This window comes from Apium graveolens, chromosome 11 (genome assembly GCF_009905375.1).
Source record: "Apium graveolens cultivar Ventura chromosome 11, ASM990537v1, whole genome shotgun sequence".
NCBI lineage: Eukaryota > Viridiplantae > Streptophyta > Magnoliopsida > Apiales > Apiaceae > Apium > Apium graveolens.
In genome coordinates, this window is record NC_133657.1 from 136,646,738 (window position 1) to 136,667,498 (window position 20,761).

The 20,761-nt window shown below is 36.8% G+C and overlaps 2 protein-coding genes and 1 pseudogene across 2 annotated transcripts; 1 reads left to right on the forward strand and 2 right to left on the reverse strand.

Moving 5' to 3' along the window:
- Positions 1-8,024: 8,024 nt before the first annotated feature.
- On the forward strand, positions 8,025-8,590 carry LOC141698214 (monothiol glutaredoxin-S2-like). The gene has a single exon (XM_074502871.1). It carries the CDS (start codon positions 8,112-8,114, stop codon positions 8,418-8,420), a length of 309 nt encoding a protein of 102 aa, XP_074358972.1. The 5' UTR covers positions 8,025-8,111; the 3' UTR covers positions 8,421-8,590.
- Positions 8,591-9,072: 482 nt separating this feature from the next.
- Positions 9,073-9,797, reverse strand: LOC141697893 (18.1 kDa class I heat shock protein-like). Its single transcript, XM_074502451.1, has one exon. The coding sequence runs from the start codon at positions 9,690-9,692 to the stop codon at positions 9,222-9,224; it is 471 nt and encodes a 156-aa protein (XP_074358552.1). The 5' UTR covers positions 9,693-9,797; the 3' UTR covers positions 9,073-9,221.
- Positions 9,798-14,500: 4,703 nt separating this feature from the next.
- LOC141695915 (adenylate isopentenyltransferase 3, chloroplastic-like) lies at positions 14,501-16,494 on the reverse strand (annotated as a pseudogene).
- Positions 16,495-20,761: the final 4,267 nt, after the last annotated feature.

Consider the following 20,761-nt stretch of genomic DNA (forward strand, 5'->3'; position numbering starts at 1 on the left):
CCATGAAACTCAGCATCTCATGTCCAGCGGTGGCATCAATCAAAGTATCAATTCTAGGCAGCGGAAAACAGTCTTTGGGGCATGCATCATTCAGATCGGTGAAGTCTATACACATCCTCCACTTTCCATTAGCCTTCTTCACCATTACAGGGTTTGCTAACCACTCCGGAAATTGAATCTCCTCAATGAAACCAGCCTCTAAGAGCTTTTCCACTTCCTGCTTTATAGCCTCTTGTCTTTCCGGGGCAAAATTTCTTTTCTTTTGTTTCACTGTCTTCCGACTTGGATCCACGTTTAGCTTGTGAGTAATTAACTCCGGGTCTATGCCTGGCATATCAGCTGCTGACCATGCAAACACATCACTATTTTCTTGCAAAAATTTCACTAACTTCCCTCTAAGGGGCTCCTCTAATGTGGCTCCAATGAAAGTCATCCTCTCAGGATTCTTGGGATCTAAAGGAACCGAAACCAACTCTTCTGCTGGCCTTCCTCTATTCTCATCATTTTCTCGAACATCCATATCTTCAATAGGAAGAACCTGCCCCCCGACTCCATCTGCCCTCAAAGAGGCCACATAACAGCTTCTAGCCATTTTTTGATCTCCTCTCTCTTCTCCAATCCCGTTTCGGGTGGGAAACTTCATGACTGAATGGTAGGAAGAGGGGACTGCCTTGAAGGCATGTATCCCTGTTCTCCCCATGATAGCATTATAAGTTGAACTAGCCTTTACCACTACGAAATCCAGCATCTGCGTTGCTTGCCTTGGCTCCGTACCTATGGTGGTTGGCAACTTGATTATCCCTTCCACAGGACATTCTACTCCAGCAAATCCATATATCGGCATGTCGGTTGGTGTTAACTGGGAGTCGTTATACCCCATCCTTAGAAAGGTGTCGTGGAGCAAGATATCCACAGAAGCACCATTATCCACAAGGACCCTCTTAACCGGGCTATTTCCTATTATTGGTGTTATGACCAGCGGGTCGTCATGGGGAAACTTCACACCCTCTAGGTCGGAATCATCAAAAGCCAATGTTACTTCTGTCCTGGCCCTCTTCGGGGCTTCTCCAACAATATGCATAACCTCTCTAGTATATGCCTTTCTGGAATTTTTGGACAATCCAGCAGCAGTTGGACCTCCAAAGATCGTGTTTATCACAGGCCCTTGAGGTCTCGGCCCTCCATAAATGGTGTTTATAACTGGTCCTCTAGGTTGGGGATTCCGCCCCTGATCATCTTGGTCCCTCCTACGATCTTCAAAGTTCTTCCTTCCATTATTATTTCTGTCCCCTCCATCTCCAGTATACTTATTCAATCTTCCTTTTCGAATCAAAAACTCAATTTCATCTTTCAATTGCCTACACTCATCGGTGTCATGGCCAACATCTTTGTGAAACCTGCAATACTTGCCCCTATCTAGCTTGGCGGGATCAGCCTTCAAGGGCTTAGGCCAGCGAATATCTCTATCTTTCTCAATCTCCATCAAAATCTGACTTCTGGGAGCATTCAGCTTAGCGTATTCAGTGAACTTTTGCCCAGGTCCTCCCTTCTTGGGGGTTGAATCAGGGTTTTGTTCGGTTCTAGGATACTTGTCCTTAGCGATATACTCCAAATCAGTTTTTCGTTTCTTGCCTCCAGTGGGCTCATTACTTACTACGGTCTTCCTCATACTTTCTTCAACCTTGATATACTTCCCTGCCCTCTCTTGGAGCTGCAACATGCTCTCAGGGGGTCGTTTGGCCAAAGACATCTTAAAAAACTCATCCCTAGTTCCTTGTTGCAGTGCTATCATGGCTACCTTATCATCAAGGTCTGGGACTTTTAAAGCCTCCTTTGTAAAACGATTCAGGTAATCTCTTAAGGATTCCTTAGCTCCTTGCACAAGACTCATAAGAGATGCTGAACTTTTCTCATGGACTCTTCCACTGATGAATTGCTTAATAAAAGCCTGACTTAGTTCTCTGAATGATCCAATAGAATTTGGGGGTAGGCGACTGTACCATCTTTGAGCCATACCCGACAGGGTTTGAGGGAAGGCCCGACATTTTATAGCATCATTCACGGGTTGCAGCAGCAGTGCATTAGAGAATGTCCTAACATGATTAGCGGGGTCTCCCGTGCCATCATAGGCTTTGATAGTGGGCATCTTGAATTTTCTCGAGATATGGGCATTCATTATCTCTTCTGTGAAGGGTGGAGTTGGATCATCAGGATCTCCAAGGGGAAGGAGATTGCTTGGATCAGTTCTTGGGACAGCAGCCCTTCTTCTTACCGGACCATCCAGGTCTATGATAGGAGGAGGATTTCTCCCCCTAGGAGGTATGTGGGATCTGGTGGCTTGGTGAGCCTCCAAATCACGTCTCAGCCTTTGGATTTCAGCCTCATGAGCCCTGATCTTTTCCTGCACTTCTTGGGGATTCGCCCCTGGGGTGCTTTGGGGGCGTTGCCTTCCATCGGCCATTGGCTCTTTTCCAGGACGCCTCCTTCTCGGGGCCACTTCATCATCCGAAGATTCGGAGTCTCTCTCAGTGTATGGACCAGAAAATTCCCGATCCTCAGGGATAGGATCCAAACCTCGTATATAGGGGGGCGACCGCCCTCGTGCTTCGCTTCGCCCAGCATATCCACTTCCTCCAACCTCAGGGTGAAGGGGCATCCCATAAGGGGGGTTAGTAGTAACAATAGTTGAATATTCATACCCGACGGGTCGAGAATTCACAGGTATATGTATTTGTTGAACTTGAGGATTCGTACCTTGAATAATCGGGGGAGTTGTCCCTTGTGGCTGAGGATGAGTTGCCCCTGTCTGGGCTTCCCCCTGAGTAGATGCATAAGTTAAATGGGGAGGAACCTCCACGGTTGATGAAATCACCTGGGTTGTCCCTGATGGTGTTCCCTCCTCCAGAGTGCTGGTTGTTCTCCGTGTTCTCGCCATGGTTGTTGTTGCGTTTTTCCCACAGACGGCGCCAAATGTTATGGATAAAAAACTAAGGTTATTATTTGCTGTATTTATTACTAAGATTCGGGAGCTCAAGGCCTTTAATGGCTGCTCTCGTGTTTCGTAGCTCAAATCTGCCTTTACGAGATGCCTACGTATCTCTGTGAATTAGAGAATCAAGCCAAAAAACGTAGTTCTGATTGGTGGGGGTGAGACCCCTTATATAGATGTGGGAGTCCTTGAATTGGACTTGGTATAGGAGACTTGGTGGACAAGCCTCTGAATTAGGATAGACTTAGGAGTCCTAGGAAGTAGGAAGCTGATTCCTTATCCTTTTAGGTCCCCTTGAGGCTAATCTATAAGGATTTATATCCTTATCGGGACTCTTCTCAATAGCTGATTTTTCCCTTATTAATTAATTACGAAATTAATTAATAATTAGGGCTTTTGGGCCTTTTTTATTCCATCAGGCCTGATCTGGTCCATCAGGCTTAACCTTTCTGGTCTGAGTTTCATATATCTTTTTATTGGGCCTAGCAGCCCACAACTTGTACAATTAATGCAGTATTTAATTATACAATCATAATTTATTTATCCCTATCATCACCCATGTGGGGGATTGTTGGAAAATATGGGTATAAGTCCCATATTGGTAAGTCATATTTTTGAGCATTATGAATAAAAGATGTGTGAGATATGATGATATTCTCTTAATAATGGAAATTATTATTTTCCATTAGAATTTGGCTCAAATATTATGGCATAAATTAATTTGATTTTGTTTCAGATTAATTGATATGGTGTATGTCTTGATATATTTAATCTGATTCTGTTTCAGATTATTTATGGAATAGAGTAGCTTGCAAGTATTACACCGATTCCATAATTAATGATATTTAATTATGGAAAAGAGTAGCGCACAAGTCTATCTACACCTATATAAACACCTCTACGGCGTTAGGGTTAGACACACCAAAAAACATATTCGCCTCTAAACACAAATCTCTCTCTCTCGGTGATAGTTTCGTGCCCGTTCAAGCTCGCTGAAGGTGCTCGTTATCCGTAACGCCGCCGCTACCTCGTTTTATCCTGGGAGGCTATCGACTCGCACATACGGTGAGAGGCGAAATAGCTTTAAGGAGACAGTTTCAACTGGACTCGAGGATCTCTCTTTTGTTTATATCTTTTCTTCCTCCGTTTGATTTCGTTTACTCACGCACACACTTGTTTGATTATTTGTATTAATCGCAGATTGTTTTCACAATCATAATGCAGGTGATATATCAGTGCTCTTTATTCTTCACTGTATATGGGGGTAAAGTAGAGATAAAGATTGTTCTCCAAATATAGTGAAACTGCATGTTTTTATGTTATATAAGACCACGATTTCTCAAGTCTATATGATCCTTTCCAAATTATAAACCTTTTAAATAGATCGATATGCGTAACAACATCATATGCAAGACCATTGCCACTGCAAAATTATATAAAGATAGCAAACACTCGGTTGATAAGTCCCAGAAAAATAGTAAAGACAGTTGAACTTCTGCTAAACTTGACACTTCTTTTTACTGATGTAGATTAGATATAGTTTCACATTATGTTGACTCCTTTGAGGTTCTATGTCATTGTTATCGTGGTAGGATCCCCCAGTGGATGCAGCAAATGGCAAGTGTTTATCTTATTCAAGTCAGTCCACTTTCTGGTAGAGGTCCCCTCTCAAAACTCATGGCCTAAAAAAAAGCATGCAAGAGAATCTAGCAAACTGTAAGCACAGTACGCCATAAAATTAATAAGATCTTATGATATATTTGGCAAATTCTAAATTTTAATTATGTTTAAAGGATAGCAGCTCTTAATGATTTCGGTATGCTTATAAAGAAAACCTGTTCTGTAACAGTTAAGATAAACAAAAACACGCATTTCCTGTAAAAAAAAATAGATCTATATTACTTATGACATCAAATGTTAGCAAAACCAATGAAAAAACAAATCAGTTATCATGATATTATTCTCACTGTGTCATTAAGGAACCTCATGCCTAAAAGCATTTACTTTTCTTTTTCTGAATGAGATTTACTACAATAGCATCCTACTATGAGAGCTTAGGAATTTGTCAACTAATTTCTCGTCAGTTAGATGTCAGCTAATGTATTTGTAGCCAAGCATGAGGGACAGACAGAATAAGGCACATCCATGTTGTAGAACCATCATATGCAAATTACATAATCCTTGTAATACTCCAAAGGTCATGTATAACATCACTAATGATCCTTCCATTACATGTTCCTCACAGAGATGGATTTTGATGCAAACTACACTAAATACATGGATTTTGACATGTGATGGGAGTTTCTGAATTAAATCGCACATTTCTATATAAATCGCTTGGGAAGAGCTATAAAAACTGAACATAAACAGAAGCCAAAGAAATCAATGGCTTTAAAACTAATTGTTGAAAAAACTTAGAGAAAAAAGACAACTACATTTTGTTTGCAGAGAACTTGTACTGCTATATTTCTTGTTATTTTTTTTCTTCTTCTAAAACTCAAGGTAAACTAGCCATTATATAGGCTTTACAAACATATTAAAACTAACTATTACTAAAACTAACCACTACTAATTAATGGGTAAATTACATTTCCATAATTTACTCCATAACTCCACTACCCCACTACTAAACAATTCTAAAATAATATTTTTCTCTAATAATTAATCTATTGCTAAATATCTAATAATTAAATAAACAAATAATTAATAACTAAATTTAAGATTATTCCAACATTCACCCCATAATCTTAAATTTACGAAGCACTTTCTCTTCGCCTGCGATGCACTTCTCACTACCATCAATTTTGATACACTATTTCATCAAAAACACTTTGGAGCACTTTCTCTCCAAAAACACTTTGGAGCACTTTCTCTCCACAACTCTAAAAAAGTGGTTCTCCCTCGATCAATTATGCCAACCTTTCTTCATCATTCTGAAATCTACAATTTTTTGACAGATGCCCATATTTTTTGCATTTGTAGATGCCATGGAAAATATTAAGGATAATATATATATGTATATGTGTATTTTTATAAGAGTTTTATAAGCCCTGGATCATATGGCTCTGATGCCATGTTGAAAAAACTTAGAGAAAAAAGACACCTACATTTTTTTGCAGAAAACTTGTATTGCTATATTTCTTGTTATTTCTTTTCTTCTTCTAAAACTCAAGGTAAACTAGTCATTATATAGGCTTTACAAACATATTAAAACTAACTATTACTAAAACTAACCACTACTAATTAATGGATAAATTACATGTCCATAATTTACTACATAACTCCACTACCCCACTACTAAACAATTCTAAAATAATATTTTTCTCTAATAATTAATCTATTGCTAAATATCTAATAATTAAATAAACAAATAATTAATAACTAAATTTAAGATTATTCCAACACTAATGACCAGATGCATTCTTTGTAAAAAAATATGAAAAGGAGAGATTTCTGATGCATCTGCAAAATGGAGAAATAGTGTCCACTTGAGAGGAAAAGACATACACCTACCTATTGTGCACATTTGCACTTTAAGCTTAGAAATTCTTATCTTTTTTTAAATGGATGGCATTAACATAATATCAGTCACTTAGTTTCAAACGGTAATGAAATAGTTGAAACAACATCTATTGTCGATTTTCAGGTTTGGTACTGATTCCCAGATGTGAAACCATGACCTTCCATTTTCCCGATATGTATAACGATGTTAAAAAATGCTCAATTTAAATGTGTCGAGAAATTGGTACTCTTCTCATTTAGAATAATTCCTGCGCATGCAAAATCCCAGGATATGTCAAGGTCATCTTAGCAGACTGGAAGCAATATATTAATCTGCAGTAGCATAAAAGAGTAAGTATGGTACAAGATCTGCTTAATTAAAATCAAAGACCATAAAAATTTAAAAGTGAAAAGGTAAACTGGTGTTCATCCTAGCTAGTTACCAACTTATAATTTAGCTTGGTTGACAATCAAAATCTTGCATTAGCTATATGTTAACTGATGTCTGATATGGCTCTGTTAATAGTTAAGTTGCAGAGTCTTGTGTCGATAGCTGTTAAGTCTTTAACGTAGAACAAAATAAGATTGAGTTCAATTGATATGGACAACAAAGGAATTCATTTCAAGTAACGATATGTTATCGACCTTTTGCTCCAACTACAGCCACTCAGCCAGTTTTGCTTATCGAATCCACTAGTTCAGATATCACAACATCTTGTGTTCTAAGGAATATTGTAGGTGCATACATACGTGGCTAACTTCTACATGGCTTAGCAAACGTGTTGCTACACATACCTTTCAATTCTTAAATTGATCAAAAGGAACTGCAGAACTCGCAAGCTGCTGAAGCATGATATGATAATACATACATCAAGAACAATGACAATTTGATGATGCCTCAGAAAGCATATCTCTAAAGAATTGATCACCTGAGCATATGTAAAGAATATTACTACCCTCCCAATTTATTACTACATTTTTTTGCATCATATAATTGTCTTGCACATTCCAGGAATGCTATTTGAGTTTGAAATTTAGGCTTGCGATAGTTTTGATTAAAATAGAAATTTGAATTTGGTAAACGCTAAAGGATCTTTTTTTAAGGCACATTATCTATGTCACAAAATAGTGTGAATCGACACTCAATTCTTTCAATGATATGTCAATTAGATTAGCAAGGCATTTGTGATTATGTACGCTCAATCTAATTACTCAAGCATTTTATTGAAGAATGTGTTTATTATACCAGATAACAAATGCAGAATATAATGCATGGTAATCATAAGGTCCTGCAAGAATATGCAATCTATCTAAATTGACAGTTTTTGCATGTCAATCCACTGATTTGCAACTTGTTATATTCCTTGTAGATTTTCACTATCAAACAATGAACTGGTTGTCTGGGAATCCACTCCTATCATTTCACAGCCAATTTTTATCAGATGTACTAAATGACATTGCATTGATCAAGACAGTCTACTCTCTATATATAGTCCCCATCAGAGCTCAAGTTTACACACAATCCTCGCTAAATTCTAAACTTTGCACCTTTCTTCCTTACTAATAAACACTTGTCCGCAAAAACAAATTTATATAATATCAACATCTTTATCTCTGAGAAATGGCCATGGTTACAATGTTAGGTGGCGAATATCCAGTCGTGATATTCAGCAAAAGCTCATGTTGCATGTGTCACAGCATCAAGACATTGATCTCCAATTTTGGTGCAAATCCAACAGTTTACGAGCTGGATGAAATGCCAAATGGGAAGCAAATGGAAAGAGAGCTCAAAGCATTAGGGAGAAAGCCAGTTGTCCCGGTTGTTTTTATAGGGAAAGAGCTAATTGGCGGTCCTAATGAGGTGATGAGTCTCCATGTCAAGGGCAAGCTTGTTCCTCTGCTTCTGCAAGCTAAAGCTATATGGCTATAGTCCATAACTTTTCTAATTGTTTATTACTAATAAGATGAGAATGCTCTGGCTAATAGTGTTATTTCACTGTTATATAGGAGTTGCGGCCTTTTTGTAACCAACTGTGAGGACAGTCTCCTTGCATAAAATTTATGTATGACCTATGAAATGAGACCATACAATTATATGTACATGCCTATACTTCTCTTGGTAATTCTGCATGAAACCCGAATGTAAACTGAATAAACAATTACTTACAAGTCATCAGTTGATTAACTGGCTTAATGCATATTCAAGCCTCCCCATATTTTTTAATAACTGGCCCTGGACTTGGCAAAGGTCTACGCCTGTAATTCAAGTTGAGCTGTTGGGGAGCAGCTTGAGCAACTCGTTTAGTTCCTAATCGAGTTCAAAAAAAATTTACAGTTCTTTTATTTTTTCTGTCCGGCTCAATCTGTTTAAAAAAATTCAAGCTCAAACTCAAACTTGTTTAGCTGATATCCGGCCCTACAAAGATCGAATCAATCCTATACTTATAATATTTAATATTTGAACTCATCCATATTTTTTAAATAGATAAAACCCATATTTTCAAGTTACGAAATGATATGGGTGGTAAATGATAAAAATTAACAGAATGAACAGATAGTTGTGGCAAATACAACATTGATCAGAAAGGGAAAACGATAATCTTCAATTGATTTTTCTTACTAGTACATTTTATTGACCAAATTACATTCTGACAAAATCAAAGACTTGATACAAACCACCGAACACACTGATGACAAAAGACTGACATAAACTTGCAATGTTTATACGAAATCAACCGGAAATCTGAATAGACTTAACATCAGGCTTCTTCACACTCTCCTTAGGCACCGTAACAGTCAGAACACCATTCTCCATCCCGGCCTTGACCTCATCAACTTTGGCATTCTCAGGAAGCCTAAACCTCCTCAAAAACTTGCCACTGCTCCTCTCGACGCGATGCCAAGTATCTCCCTTGTCCTCCTGCTCACGCCTCCTCTCTCCGCTTATCTGAAGCACCCGATCATCTTCCACTTCCACCTTGATTTCCTCCTTTTTAAGCCCTGGAACGTCCGCCTTAAACACGTGGGCCTCAGGCGTCTCCTTCCAGTCTATCGTCGCCTTCGCAAACGAAGCCGACTTCTGATTAGACAACTGCTCGAAACTAGAGTTGTTGAATGGAAAGCCCTGGAATGGATCCCAGACGTCGAGAGAGAATGGATCGAATGCGGTGGATGATCGGCGACCGAAGAAGCTCATCGACATTTTCTTGATTAATTGATTTAATTTGAACTCGTACAGATTTTAATTGATTTGTTTGTTATACGAATTTGCTGTTTTATAACTTTTTGGTGATGAGCAGAGAGTGGTGGAGGGATGCCTTTTATAGTGGGTGGTACGGAAGTTGAGATAGAATAGAGATCTCGGAACGACTCTGGAATGTTCCCAATATCTCCACACTTTGTAGAAGGTTCCAGTATGTCCACACTGTCTAGAATGTTCCACATTTCACTCGTCCTGTTTTGGGTTGCTCCCATAATACATTTAGGAGTATCAATCATAATTTTTCACTCATCCTAAATAATACTCCCTCCGTCCCAGCCATTTGTATACAAATGATTTGGACACGGAGGATAAGACATATTAGTAAAATAATATTATTTTTGGTAATTTTGGTAAGATAGTGGGATGAGAGAGAAGGAAAAAATATAATTTAGTGAGAATAAAGTATAAAGTTGGGTAAAGTGGTGGGACCAATCAATATTTAATGGATAAAGTGAATGTAGTGGGAGTAAGTAGTGGATATAGTTGATTTTTATATTATTAAATTTTTACTATTTCTGGTAAGTTTCAAATGTATAAAATTGAATGAGACATCCAAAAAGGAAAGTGTATAGAAATGAATGGGAGAGAGGGAGTAAATACTAATAATAGTGACTAGCTGAATATAACAAGTAGAAGCAGCTTAGTGTAGGAAACAGTTTCTATTGTCAGTAATGTAAGGCTCGTCTCCAAAAATGTATACAACTTCGATTTCCTATTTTAAAGCATATAATATAAAGTGTAGATAGATATATAAACAAGCCAAGTATAGAATTTTGTGACGTAATAGACCAAATAGCAAGGAAGTTTTATCCTATGCTCATTTCCAACTTTAAGAACAATGGTCACTGTCTCTGCAGAGTATTCACTCTGAGTATCCGTATCTTAGTTGTAGCTTGCGCAACTCTTCTATAGATGGGTACAGTATGACATGTATCCATTGAACTTGAGGAACATTAGAGGTGTCAATGCTTCGGAAATATATTCATCAAGAAACAACTAATTGATCAAGATTCATACCAAGTTAGTTGTGCATGAAACCTCAATTCGTACCAAGTACCTTTCCTACTATGAAACCAAAAATAATAATTTATATACTACAATAATTGTACATGTAAATTTACGAGTCATCTAAACATTGGGCTTCCAAAGCCTTCTTTGAAACACATCACTTGCATCAAGCCTGTAAATATTCAATCCCTTGCCATTCCTCATTCATAAAATCTTTCTATCTGGCGACACACTAATCTGCAACTGTTAATCTTTAATTTATATATTTTTTTCAGCAGCCTTTCTCGAGTTTCTTCATCAACTAATACCTCGAGTTGAAAGTAATAATCAAAGTCAAGCACCCCAGTGGCTCTCCATATATCCCCTCTGAATAATTAGCATTAGGTTGAATTATTGGCAGGCCTCTTCCACCATTCCCTTTTCCAACCACTTTGAAAGGGAATGGTAGAAGATGCCAGACAATATTTCAACCCAAATGCTGATTATTCAAAGGGAATAAGGTGAGGTTTTGGGGTGCCCAAGTTTGATTGTTACTTTCAACCCTAGACATTTGTTGATGTAGAAACTCAAGGAAGGCTGTTGTAAAAAACTACATATAAAGTAAAGATTTTCAGCAGATGTACTTTGATCGGAAACCATTAGTCTCACTGTCAATGAAAGCTTCAATTTAAGAATTTGAGCTGCCCGCAATGATTGGATGTAGTTGTTGTTCCCAAGTAGAAGCCACAGCTGAGGAAGCCGTGTTACTAAAAAGCTCTCTTCTTCATTAAACTGCATTTTATCTGCATTAACCACCTCTTTGTAAATTGAGTGGCAAGATCGACGGAGAGTCTTGACTATCCCGTAGCAGCATCTCGCATAACAATCACCACCTCGTCTTTAGATGAAGGCCGAGAACTTTGAATAGAGAGTTTTGACTTTGGAAAAAGGGATTGGTTGGTTTTCAGATAAACAGGGGGCATCGTCATTATCCGAAATCAGAACTAATAAAAACAAGTCGTTGAGTAGAAAATTGTTTAGTAAGCACAATGTTTGAGGAAAATTGTCTATACATGCGCGAGCACACACATTATTTACATATATATAGAAATTCCTCCTTAAGATCATCAGGATCCAAGATATTGTGGCAGATTGAAACTGATCAACTGAAGAATACAGATGAATATGTATAGTGAATCCTAAAGATTTGATGATCTTTTTATTGTCTTGACTCTTGATGATCATATCTCTCAATGGTTGAGATGAGAAACTCATTGGTTACACATAATATAACAACATCCTTTTTTATGTACAGGCTTAAAGAACCAGATTCAGATTCATGTTTCATCGCCAGTAAGCACTCCTAGCTAACAAAATCAATTGGTTTCTTGAACAGACTCTTACTATCCCATCATATCAACTAGAAAAAAAGATATGTACTATGTACAAGGTATACCTAATAAACTAAAACAAGGTTGTATAATACAGAATTAAAAAGAAACCTGGTGGGAAAAGCCTCTAATCTCCTCCAGACTGGCACAACAAGTTCAGAAGGCACCAGCAAACCTGCAATCAAATACTTGTGTATTCAGGGCCTGATGCTGCAAGAGCTGGACAAATGCAAGAGCTGGAGATGGGTTAGTTAGATCTAGGGTTTGGTGAATACTTGATAATGGAGAGCAAGGTGAGGATGGGATAAAAGAAGAGATGGATACAAAATGGGGAGCTGGCTTTAATGACCACACCTACTCAGTGTACTATTATTTAAATGCATGTCCATAACAAGTTTGAAACAAAAATCAACAGCATTTGTATATGCAACATGTCCTGATGTGTTGAAAGACTGGTGGTATATCTCTATATCACCGGTAACAATCAAACACCGATTTGAGGAGTTCTTGTTGGAGGCAATTATGTTCCTGTTATGGAATAATGTGTGCTATTCATGAAGTAACTTTCAAGTTATTTATCTTAATAAAGTTGATAGTATCTGTTAAAGCAATTCCACAAAATAAGCATATCACTTCAATCACGGAAACAATTAAGCCATTAGTTTAGGATCAGTATTAATTATGTAATTACATCCGTTTATTTCACTTTTAAGATCTCGTGTTATAGTGCCTGTAATTATTAGTATCCTGATATATATATCGTACAAACATATATCCTCAATGAAAGACAAGAAAATACAAGGGTTTAGGATCTCTCACACCTCAATTCACCAAACTCACTAAAACAAATTACTTAATTTGGCTTAGACAAATCAAGCCCTACCTTCATGGTACCAAATTTTGGGGATATGTTGATGCCTCTATACCAGAACCATCTCACATCATAATGACTGCTTCCACGGAAACTGCACCAGCTAAAGAAATTTACAACCCCAAAATGAGGAATGGTTCATTGTGTTAGAATACTAATATCAAATCCCAGAAGCCTTCCTCCTACACCTTAGGGTTATATAGTGACCCGTTCCTTAACATGGCATCAAAGCTCAGGCTGGCAATGATTCAAAAGAAACTTGGACTGCCTAGCTGGCCACTTCTCTCAGCGTTCTGCCGCTAGTGCATCCAGCCTCAAGCTTCAATTACTTAAGCTCAACAAAGGCCCAAAATCAATTTATGACTATCTTCGCGATGCTAAGTCACTTGCTGACCAATTGGCATCCATTAAAAAGCCGGTCTCTGATGAAGATTTAGTACTTGCAACACTATATGGGCTTGAACTTCGAAAGGTTCTTTCATAACGCTCTTCTCTTCCCAATTTTACTGAGCTCCGGGCTCTTATCTTAGCCTTTGATGCCCACAATGTCACCAAGATCAAGGAACAGCAACTGCTCTGTTTCATGGCATTAATACTACTCGTGAAAATCAAGCTCAGAATAGGAGCAATAATAATTTCAAATGGTCGAAATTTCAACTGGTCCAAGCGATAGAATTCAGGCGCAACTTTCAGCAACAACAAAATGACAATATCTCATCACCGCAATTCCATCAGCAACATTTTTCTACATTTAGACCATACTCTTCTCCAAGTTGGACTCCTTGTCCTCAACCATCCACTGGATACTCGCCCAGCTCCAACTTGGTGTCCTAATCGTCACACAAACCAGCAATGTCCCCACAAGTTCGCATGCCCAGCCTTCTTGCTGGCACCAGAACATTCTTAATGGCAGTGCAACCAGATTATCAGTCGAAATTCCGTGTCTATTTTGCAGTTTAAATTGAACTCTCTGGCCTATGAAGGAATTGTATTGGTTGTCATAAAGTAACACCGCCCGTTCTTGTTGATTTCATTAAAAAGGTCACTAGTGTTGGTTCCCAGGTAATGGTTTGAAAAAGTTACAAAGCCTTAAAATTTTTAAGCACAAGACCATGTTCTTGTCCCTTCAAATCCAAAATCCATGTTCTATATTCAGGTGATCTATCTTAAATGTATTTCCTTATTTGCTGGGATATAATGCAACTCTGCAAGTGTAAGGGTGTCGGGGCAACGAGCTCTAAGTTCTGGAACTTGAATACACTGATAAAGCATACTGGACTTACTGTAAAATTGTAAATATTGCTAAATTTATTAAGCAAAACCAGCTTAATGTATGAAACAATTTCTGCTGTCTGTAATGTTAGCTCATCTTAACAATGTATGTGCTGGTATGTTAAGGGATGACTTCTCTTCTTGTTTGTTCTGTAGGTTTGATTTTGATTTATCTGCTAGCAGCTTAAAGTGCCGAAATTCTTACACAGGACTATTACAGGTAAAATCTCCCTATACATCTACTGGTATGATGGTCAACAGCTGAATCATGTGGAGAATATTCTGATCACTTCTTCACATCTAAATATTTAAAATTATAATTGCACCGGTGAACAACATGAATACGCGTTCAAGTGTCAGAACTTGGAAACATCTTAAAAATTATGTATGCTTTCAGCCCAAGATGAAGTGTGGAGTGTCCATACTCATGTCTCCTAGTTCCTACGCTGTTGCAGAGGTGTAATTTGCGTGTACCTGAGGTCAAAAGAAACCGGGTAAACATCAGATTGGTAGTCTTTTTCTAAATGTCAAGGTGAGGTCATAGGTGTTAGGAAGTTTGTCAATTTAAGATTTAAAATTCTAGTGGCCCTACCGTAAATAATAGTTGCACTTTCTTCAAGCCATTACAACTACCAGAGTCAATTTTAGTAATACCTCCGTTCTTATATGTACATTTGATTACTTATTTTTTTACAGTCATATTACTTTTTACCTGCAATAGTCCTGTGTTATCATAGCCATATTACTTTTTTCGTGTTTTTTTTCCAAATTGAATTCAAAAACAGAGTCTGGAAAAAAAATCATGTCTAACTATTCTCTTTGTTTACCTATATTAAAGTACATGTAGAAGTCAAACAAAGGGAGGTTGTAAAACAGTTTGTTGAGTAGATCTTCAAATATGTTGTGCACATTTTTATTCTAATATGTTGGTTAGTTTTTTACTTTTTGTTATTGGCTTTGAAGCACCTGTGCATCTTACTGGTTCTTGTCAGAGTGATCCGTATTAGTACCATCTATGAAATCTTGTATCCAACCCTAGTACCATTTATGAAACCTTGTATCCAACCCTGCTGAAGTGACGCCATACTAAGTTTTAGCTTGTGCTCGACTCTTCTACAAATGCATGCAATAAGATTTTTAACTATCCAGTCAACTTGAAGAATCGTCAACAAGTTAGGTCGTGTGATTTCTTTGAAACTATATGAACAAGGAAAAAAAATTGACAAGTATGAAGTTGTCTATGGAACCCGAATTTAGTTCCAGTTGCTGCAATTCTGATCACACCTTTTCAGTGACTTGTAATAGCCATGGCTTTGATTGTTCTAACTTTTTTATACATGCAGGGGCCAGAATTCGCAAGAAATTGAATAACGATTGTCATGCTCGTTCCTAGCACTAGCTCCTTTCAAGCTTTATTAGACTCCTTGCCACTTTTTTGGAACACGTCCGTTGCATCAAGCCTGTAAATATTCTATCCCTTGTCATTCCTCAGTCGTAAAAGATTTTCTAGTTGGGCACAAGCTAATCTGCAACTGTTAATCTTCACTTGGTATATAGCTTTTTGCAGCAGCCTTTCTTGAGTTTCCATATCCACAAAAGCCTCGACTCTAAAGTAATAATCAAACTCAGGCACCCCAATGGCTCTACGTATCCCCTTTGAATAATCAGCATTTGGGTTGAAATATTGTTTAACCTCTTCCACCATTCCCTTTTCAACCATCTGGTCAACACGTTTTGATATAATTTGATGTAGGAGTGGCATTGAGACATCAAGCCATAGGTAGCAACAGTCGTACTTTGATTGAAATCCATGATTCTCATTGTGAATGAGAGCCTCAATGCCTCCCGCAATTATAGGAAGTCGGTGACGTTCCACAATAGAAGCCACAGCTGAGGAAGCAGTGTTACAAAAATCAGTGCTTGTAAAATCTGCCACATGATGCACGACTCCCAAGAGGTGGTGTAGCACGCCGCAACCCTGTTCATCGGTAATTTTGTTTGTAATTATGTCTAATCGTTCATGAACTTGTATTTTGTCTGCGTTAACCACCTCCCCATCAAATTGTGTGGCGAGATTGACAGAGAGTCTTGACTTGCCAGTACCAGTGGCACCTAAGACAACTACCACCTTGTCTTTACATGGAGGCTGAGAACTGTGAATAGAGTTGCGAATTGGGAGAAAGGGATGAGTCGGTTTGCTTAGAAACATGGACATTGTCATTATCCGAAAACACAACTAATCAATACAAGTCGATAAGTAGAAATTTGTTTTGGTAAGCACACTGTTTGAGCTAAATTATCTGTACATGCACATGTCCGTGCACACACATATATATAGGAATTCCTCCACTTGATTAGTTACTCTCTAACATATTTTTGCAGACTGAAACTGATCAACTGAGGAATAGAAAGAGATAAGTATGTAGAGTGGATACTAAAGAGTGATGATCTGATATTCTAGCATAACTGGGGGTGCTCTTTATATACTGCACCTCGTACAAGTTGAGACAAAAATCGAAAGCATCTGTACGTGCCACACATGTCCTCCAGTCAAACAAGAGTTGGACAGTGGTGGTGGGGGGGTTCTCTGTAGACTACTTTTGTATGCAATACAATTTAGGAGAGATACTTCTTGAAGCTACTCTGTTTCAATTTGTAAATTATTGCTTAAGTTACTTTTTTAATGTTTTAATACAGGTGATAGTATTAGTAACTTGTTTATGAGTGCATGACTGTGACTGAATGGATCATTCGTTAAATTTACAAATATACGGTTTGCACTTTGCAGGCTTTGATCAGCTGTTCTACTTGGAAGATTCTATAAATTTAGAAGCGCGCATGGGCAATTGGGAACAGATTACAATTATAAGAAATTTGCTTAGATTAGATCATCAGTACATGCCATTAATCAACTTCAATATTCTATTTCTTGTGTACATTCAACTCTACGGTACTGTACTTGTACAATAGATACGAGATTAGATTTGCATGTAAATATTGTAATCTCATGAATTATGAACTAACAATGATTTACTACTGGTAAGAAGAGAATTTCCAATAGAGAAACCTTTTATCTACAAAAATCTAGTTTACGTTTAGATATCAATTGACACCTTTAGAGAATTTATAAAAAAATTGGCACTCTAAACCTTTAATAATATCACCAAAAAATATGAATATTCATATTTTGTGGGTTATATTTATCCAACCATAAAATTTTTAGATTATATAAAAATATAAATAATTTTATTGGAGTATATGTCGAATTTCTTAATACACTACAAGAATTCCCGGAAAAATTTACCGACGAAATGCTTTCCGTTGTTAATGGATGACGGATTAACAACGTCTTTTTGCTAAATTAAAGTCAACATCACCACCAACGGAATAGCGTCAAAATACCTATGATATTCTAGCGACGTACACGTTCCGTTGCTAATTTTATCGCCAATAACATCCCACTTTTCTTCACTGAAAAGTTTAGGCACTGGATTATCCGCTTAACATTCCCAACAGTTTAGCAATGGATAATTGGCTCAACGGGGTACTTGCTTAGAGGCTCTAGTTTGGTTTGGAAGTGAATCCACGTTGCCATGCCTAGAGCCGGCCAAACGTCCGTGCTGGTCGGGCCGAATTTTCGGCGGTCCGGTTCATCACTCAGGTAACTCGTGAACGGGCCGTAAAATTGAGCGTGCCGTGCCCGGCCATGCCTGCATTTGGTGTTCATGTCCTGTTAGGAATAGATTGAATTCTCGCAGTATGGCTTGTAACTAGAGGTGGCCAAACGATCGGGCCGAGCGTGCCGGGCCGAATCATCTCCGGGCCGGTTAGATCAGAGTTATATTCGTGAACGGATCGTTAAGAACAACGGGCCGTGCCGGTTCGGGCCGAATCATGAAAATAGAAAACCGAGAACGGACCGCGAATTGGACGAGTTGTGCGGTTAATGTGGTTGTGCGAATTATTCACGGTTATTCGCGAATTAGCGAATAAACGAATTAGCCTGACCCTGAGCAATTGAATTGTTTATTATTAGCAGTAGCACTAGCAGAGTAGCCTAGTAGACATCAGTTAGCAAATTCACATGGTCCGTCAAATCAATCACTAATTTTATTATTTAAAATTATTATCCGGAATTTCTTTTTCTTTTTCCTTGTTCAGTTTCTTACATTAACAAATTATTTTTCTATTACATTCATGAATTAGTTAAAACATGCAAGGCGAATAATTCGCGTGCCAGGCGAATAGCGAATAATTCGCGTGCCAGATGAACGACTTATTCGCGGTTAAAACATGATTTCTGCTGCTCTATTCGCTGACGAATTACACCGTCCGGGCCGAGCCGGTTCCGGGCCGGTTCCGGTTTCCTCAACTGCTATTCGTGTTCGGATCGTTGGATTAGACGGTTTGAGCCGAATAATTATTCGTTCATTTACGAGCCGAATTATACGAATTTTGACGAGCCGAATTACGAACGAGCCGAGCCAAACCGCTCGTTTGGCCAGCTCTACTTGTAACCATATTATGATTATCATTGCATTATAAATTATACTCTGATCAACGTCTTGTACTTATATAATTATACAAAGAATTGTTTACGGATAGATTAATTCGGTTGTTGATATCCTTCCAGAAAGTTTAGTTTACATTTTCTTTTTTCTTTTGGCAACTTTCCGGTTTTACTCTTTTTATGTGCGACATCTTGATTAGTTTCACTACATTAAAAATTGGGTTAAATATCAAAGTGGTCACTCAACTCAAGATTATATATCAATTTAATCATCAAATTTATCTGGATATCATTTGGATCATTAAAGTCATAATAAATATCAAAGGAATACCTGAAAATTTGTACTCGAGAATTAAAATTTATTTTATGGAGTTCTTAACATTTTTCTTAAATTCTATTACAACAAATGAAAAGTTATGAATTCATAGTATTTTAGATGATTTTGTGAGATTTTTAAAATTTTATGTACTAATTATTTTTATTTAAATAAAGAAAATGATTAAAAAATTAAAAATAAATAGTAGATAAAATTTTAAAAATCTTACTATATTATATAAAATACTAGAATTAATACATTTTAATCTGGTTGTAATAGAATTTAAGAAAAGTATATAGAATTCAATAAAATAATTTTTAATTCTCGAACGCATATTTTGAGTTATAAAGTATAGGCCTTTAATAAAAATCGAATGTTTAAACTTTTATTCAGAAAAATAAAATTTTTAAAAAAAGTTAAAGAACTATATTTTCTATTCATATTAAAATGCGTGCCGACACTCTCCCCAAAAGGATAATAATTGAGAGGGACGGAGGGAGTACTTTGGAAGGGCTGCAGAGTAATCATGTATATTAAAGGCCTCCATATGTAGCTAATTGGTGCGCTTACTAAGGATGTGGTGCAAAATTTGGTGTGTTTATGTTAGGGTAATTTGGTGGGGTTAGTTTTTGAGTCATACACCTTCGGGCTACATAATGCTGGTTATAATTTGCAGACAAGGGTGCATGTATTTGATTTGCAAACATATTTGAATTCAAATGCATGTTCATGTTAACCTTTATTAATAAGCAAATATTTTTTTAAATGATACCTGATTTTACTTATTTTTTGGTACCATCATTTTTTAGTTTCACTTTTTATGATTCATGTTCTAATTCTAAATGTATTATTTTTTCCTTTTCCATTCCTATATGACTTATAATTATTTTTACTCGTTTCTCTTTATTAATAAACTTTTTAAGTTATACTTTATTTTCACTTATTTTTTGGTTCTATCACCATTTATTTTCAGTTTTTATGATTTATGTTATAACTCTAAGGGTATTATTTTTATTCTTTTTTATTCCTATATGACTTATAATTCTATATTTATTATCTTTACCCGTTTTTCTTTATTAATAAACGAAACCTATTTTTTAAGTGATACTTTGGTTTTACTTCTTTTTTAGTTCCACCGGTTTCATTCATGTCATAACTCTAAGTTTATTATTTTTATCCTTTTTTTTATTCCTAAATGACCTATAATTCCATATGTATTACTTTTACTCATTTTAAAAAAATTTGTAAGCCATAATTTTTTTATTATTTTTATAGGCTTGAATCCTATTTTTAATTATATTATAAAATAAATAAGTTCATAAATTGGCTCAAAATAGGTTCTGAGAAATATAAACCACGACCAAGTAAATAGGCCATGTGTTTAAATTGAATTTTTTTAATTTGTTAGTGGAATTCCATTTCAATAAAATGGTATGAATATTATAAAAATTGCATTTTGGTTTTACCACTAGAAAATAATAAATTTTTTCAAATTGTATTATGATTACAATTTTATTTTCGTAGAACTCTAAACTATTTTTGATATGGTACTTAGTTTCATTTTAGTACTCTAAACTATTTTTGATAGGGTACCTAGTTTCATCCTAAGCTCTATTTAGTTTCACCCCTATATTTCTCTTTCAAGTAGAGTTATATGTTGTT

What these genes read in the sequence shown, in the direction of transcription:
- LOC141697893 (XM_074502451.1), bottom strand. Translation starts at nt 9,692, where the DNA reads ATGTCGATGAGCTTCTTCGGTCGCCGATCATCCACCGCATTCGATCCA.
- LOC141698214 (XM_074502871.1), top strand. Translation starts at nt 8,112, where the DNA reads ATGGCCATGGTTACAATGTTAGGTGGCGAATATCCAGTCGTGATATTC.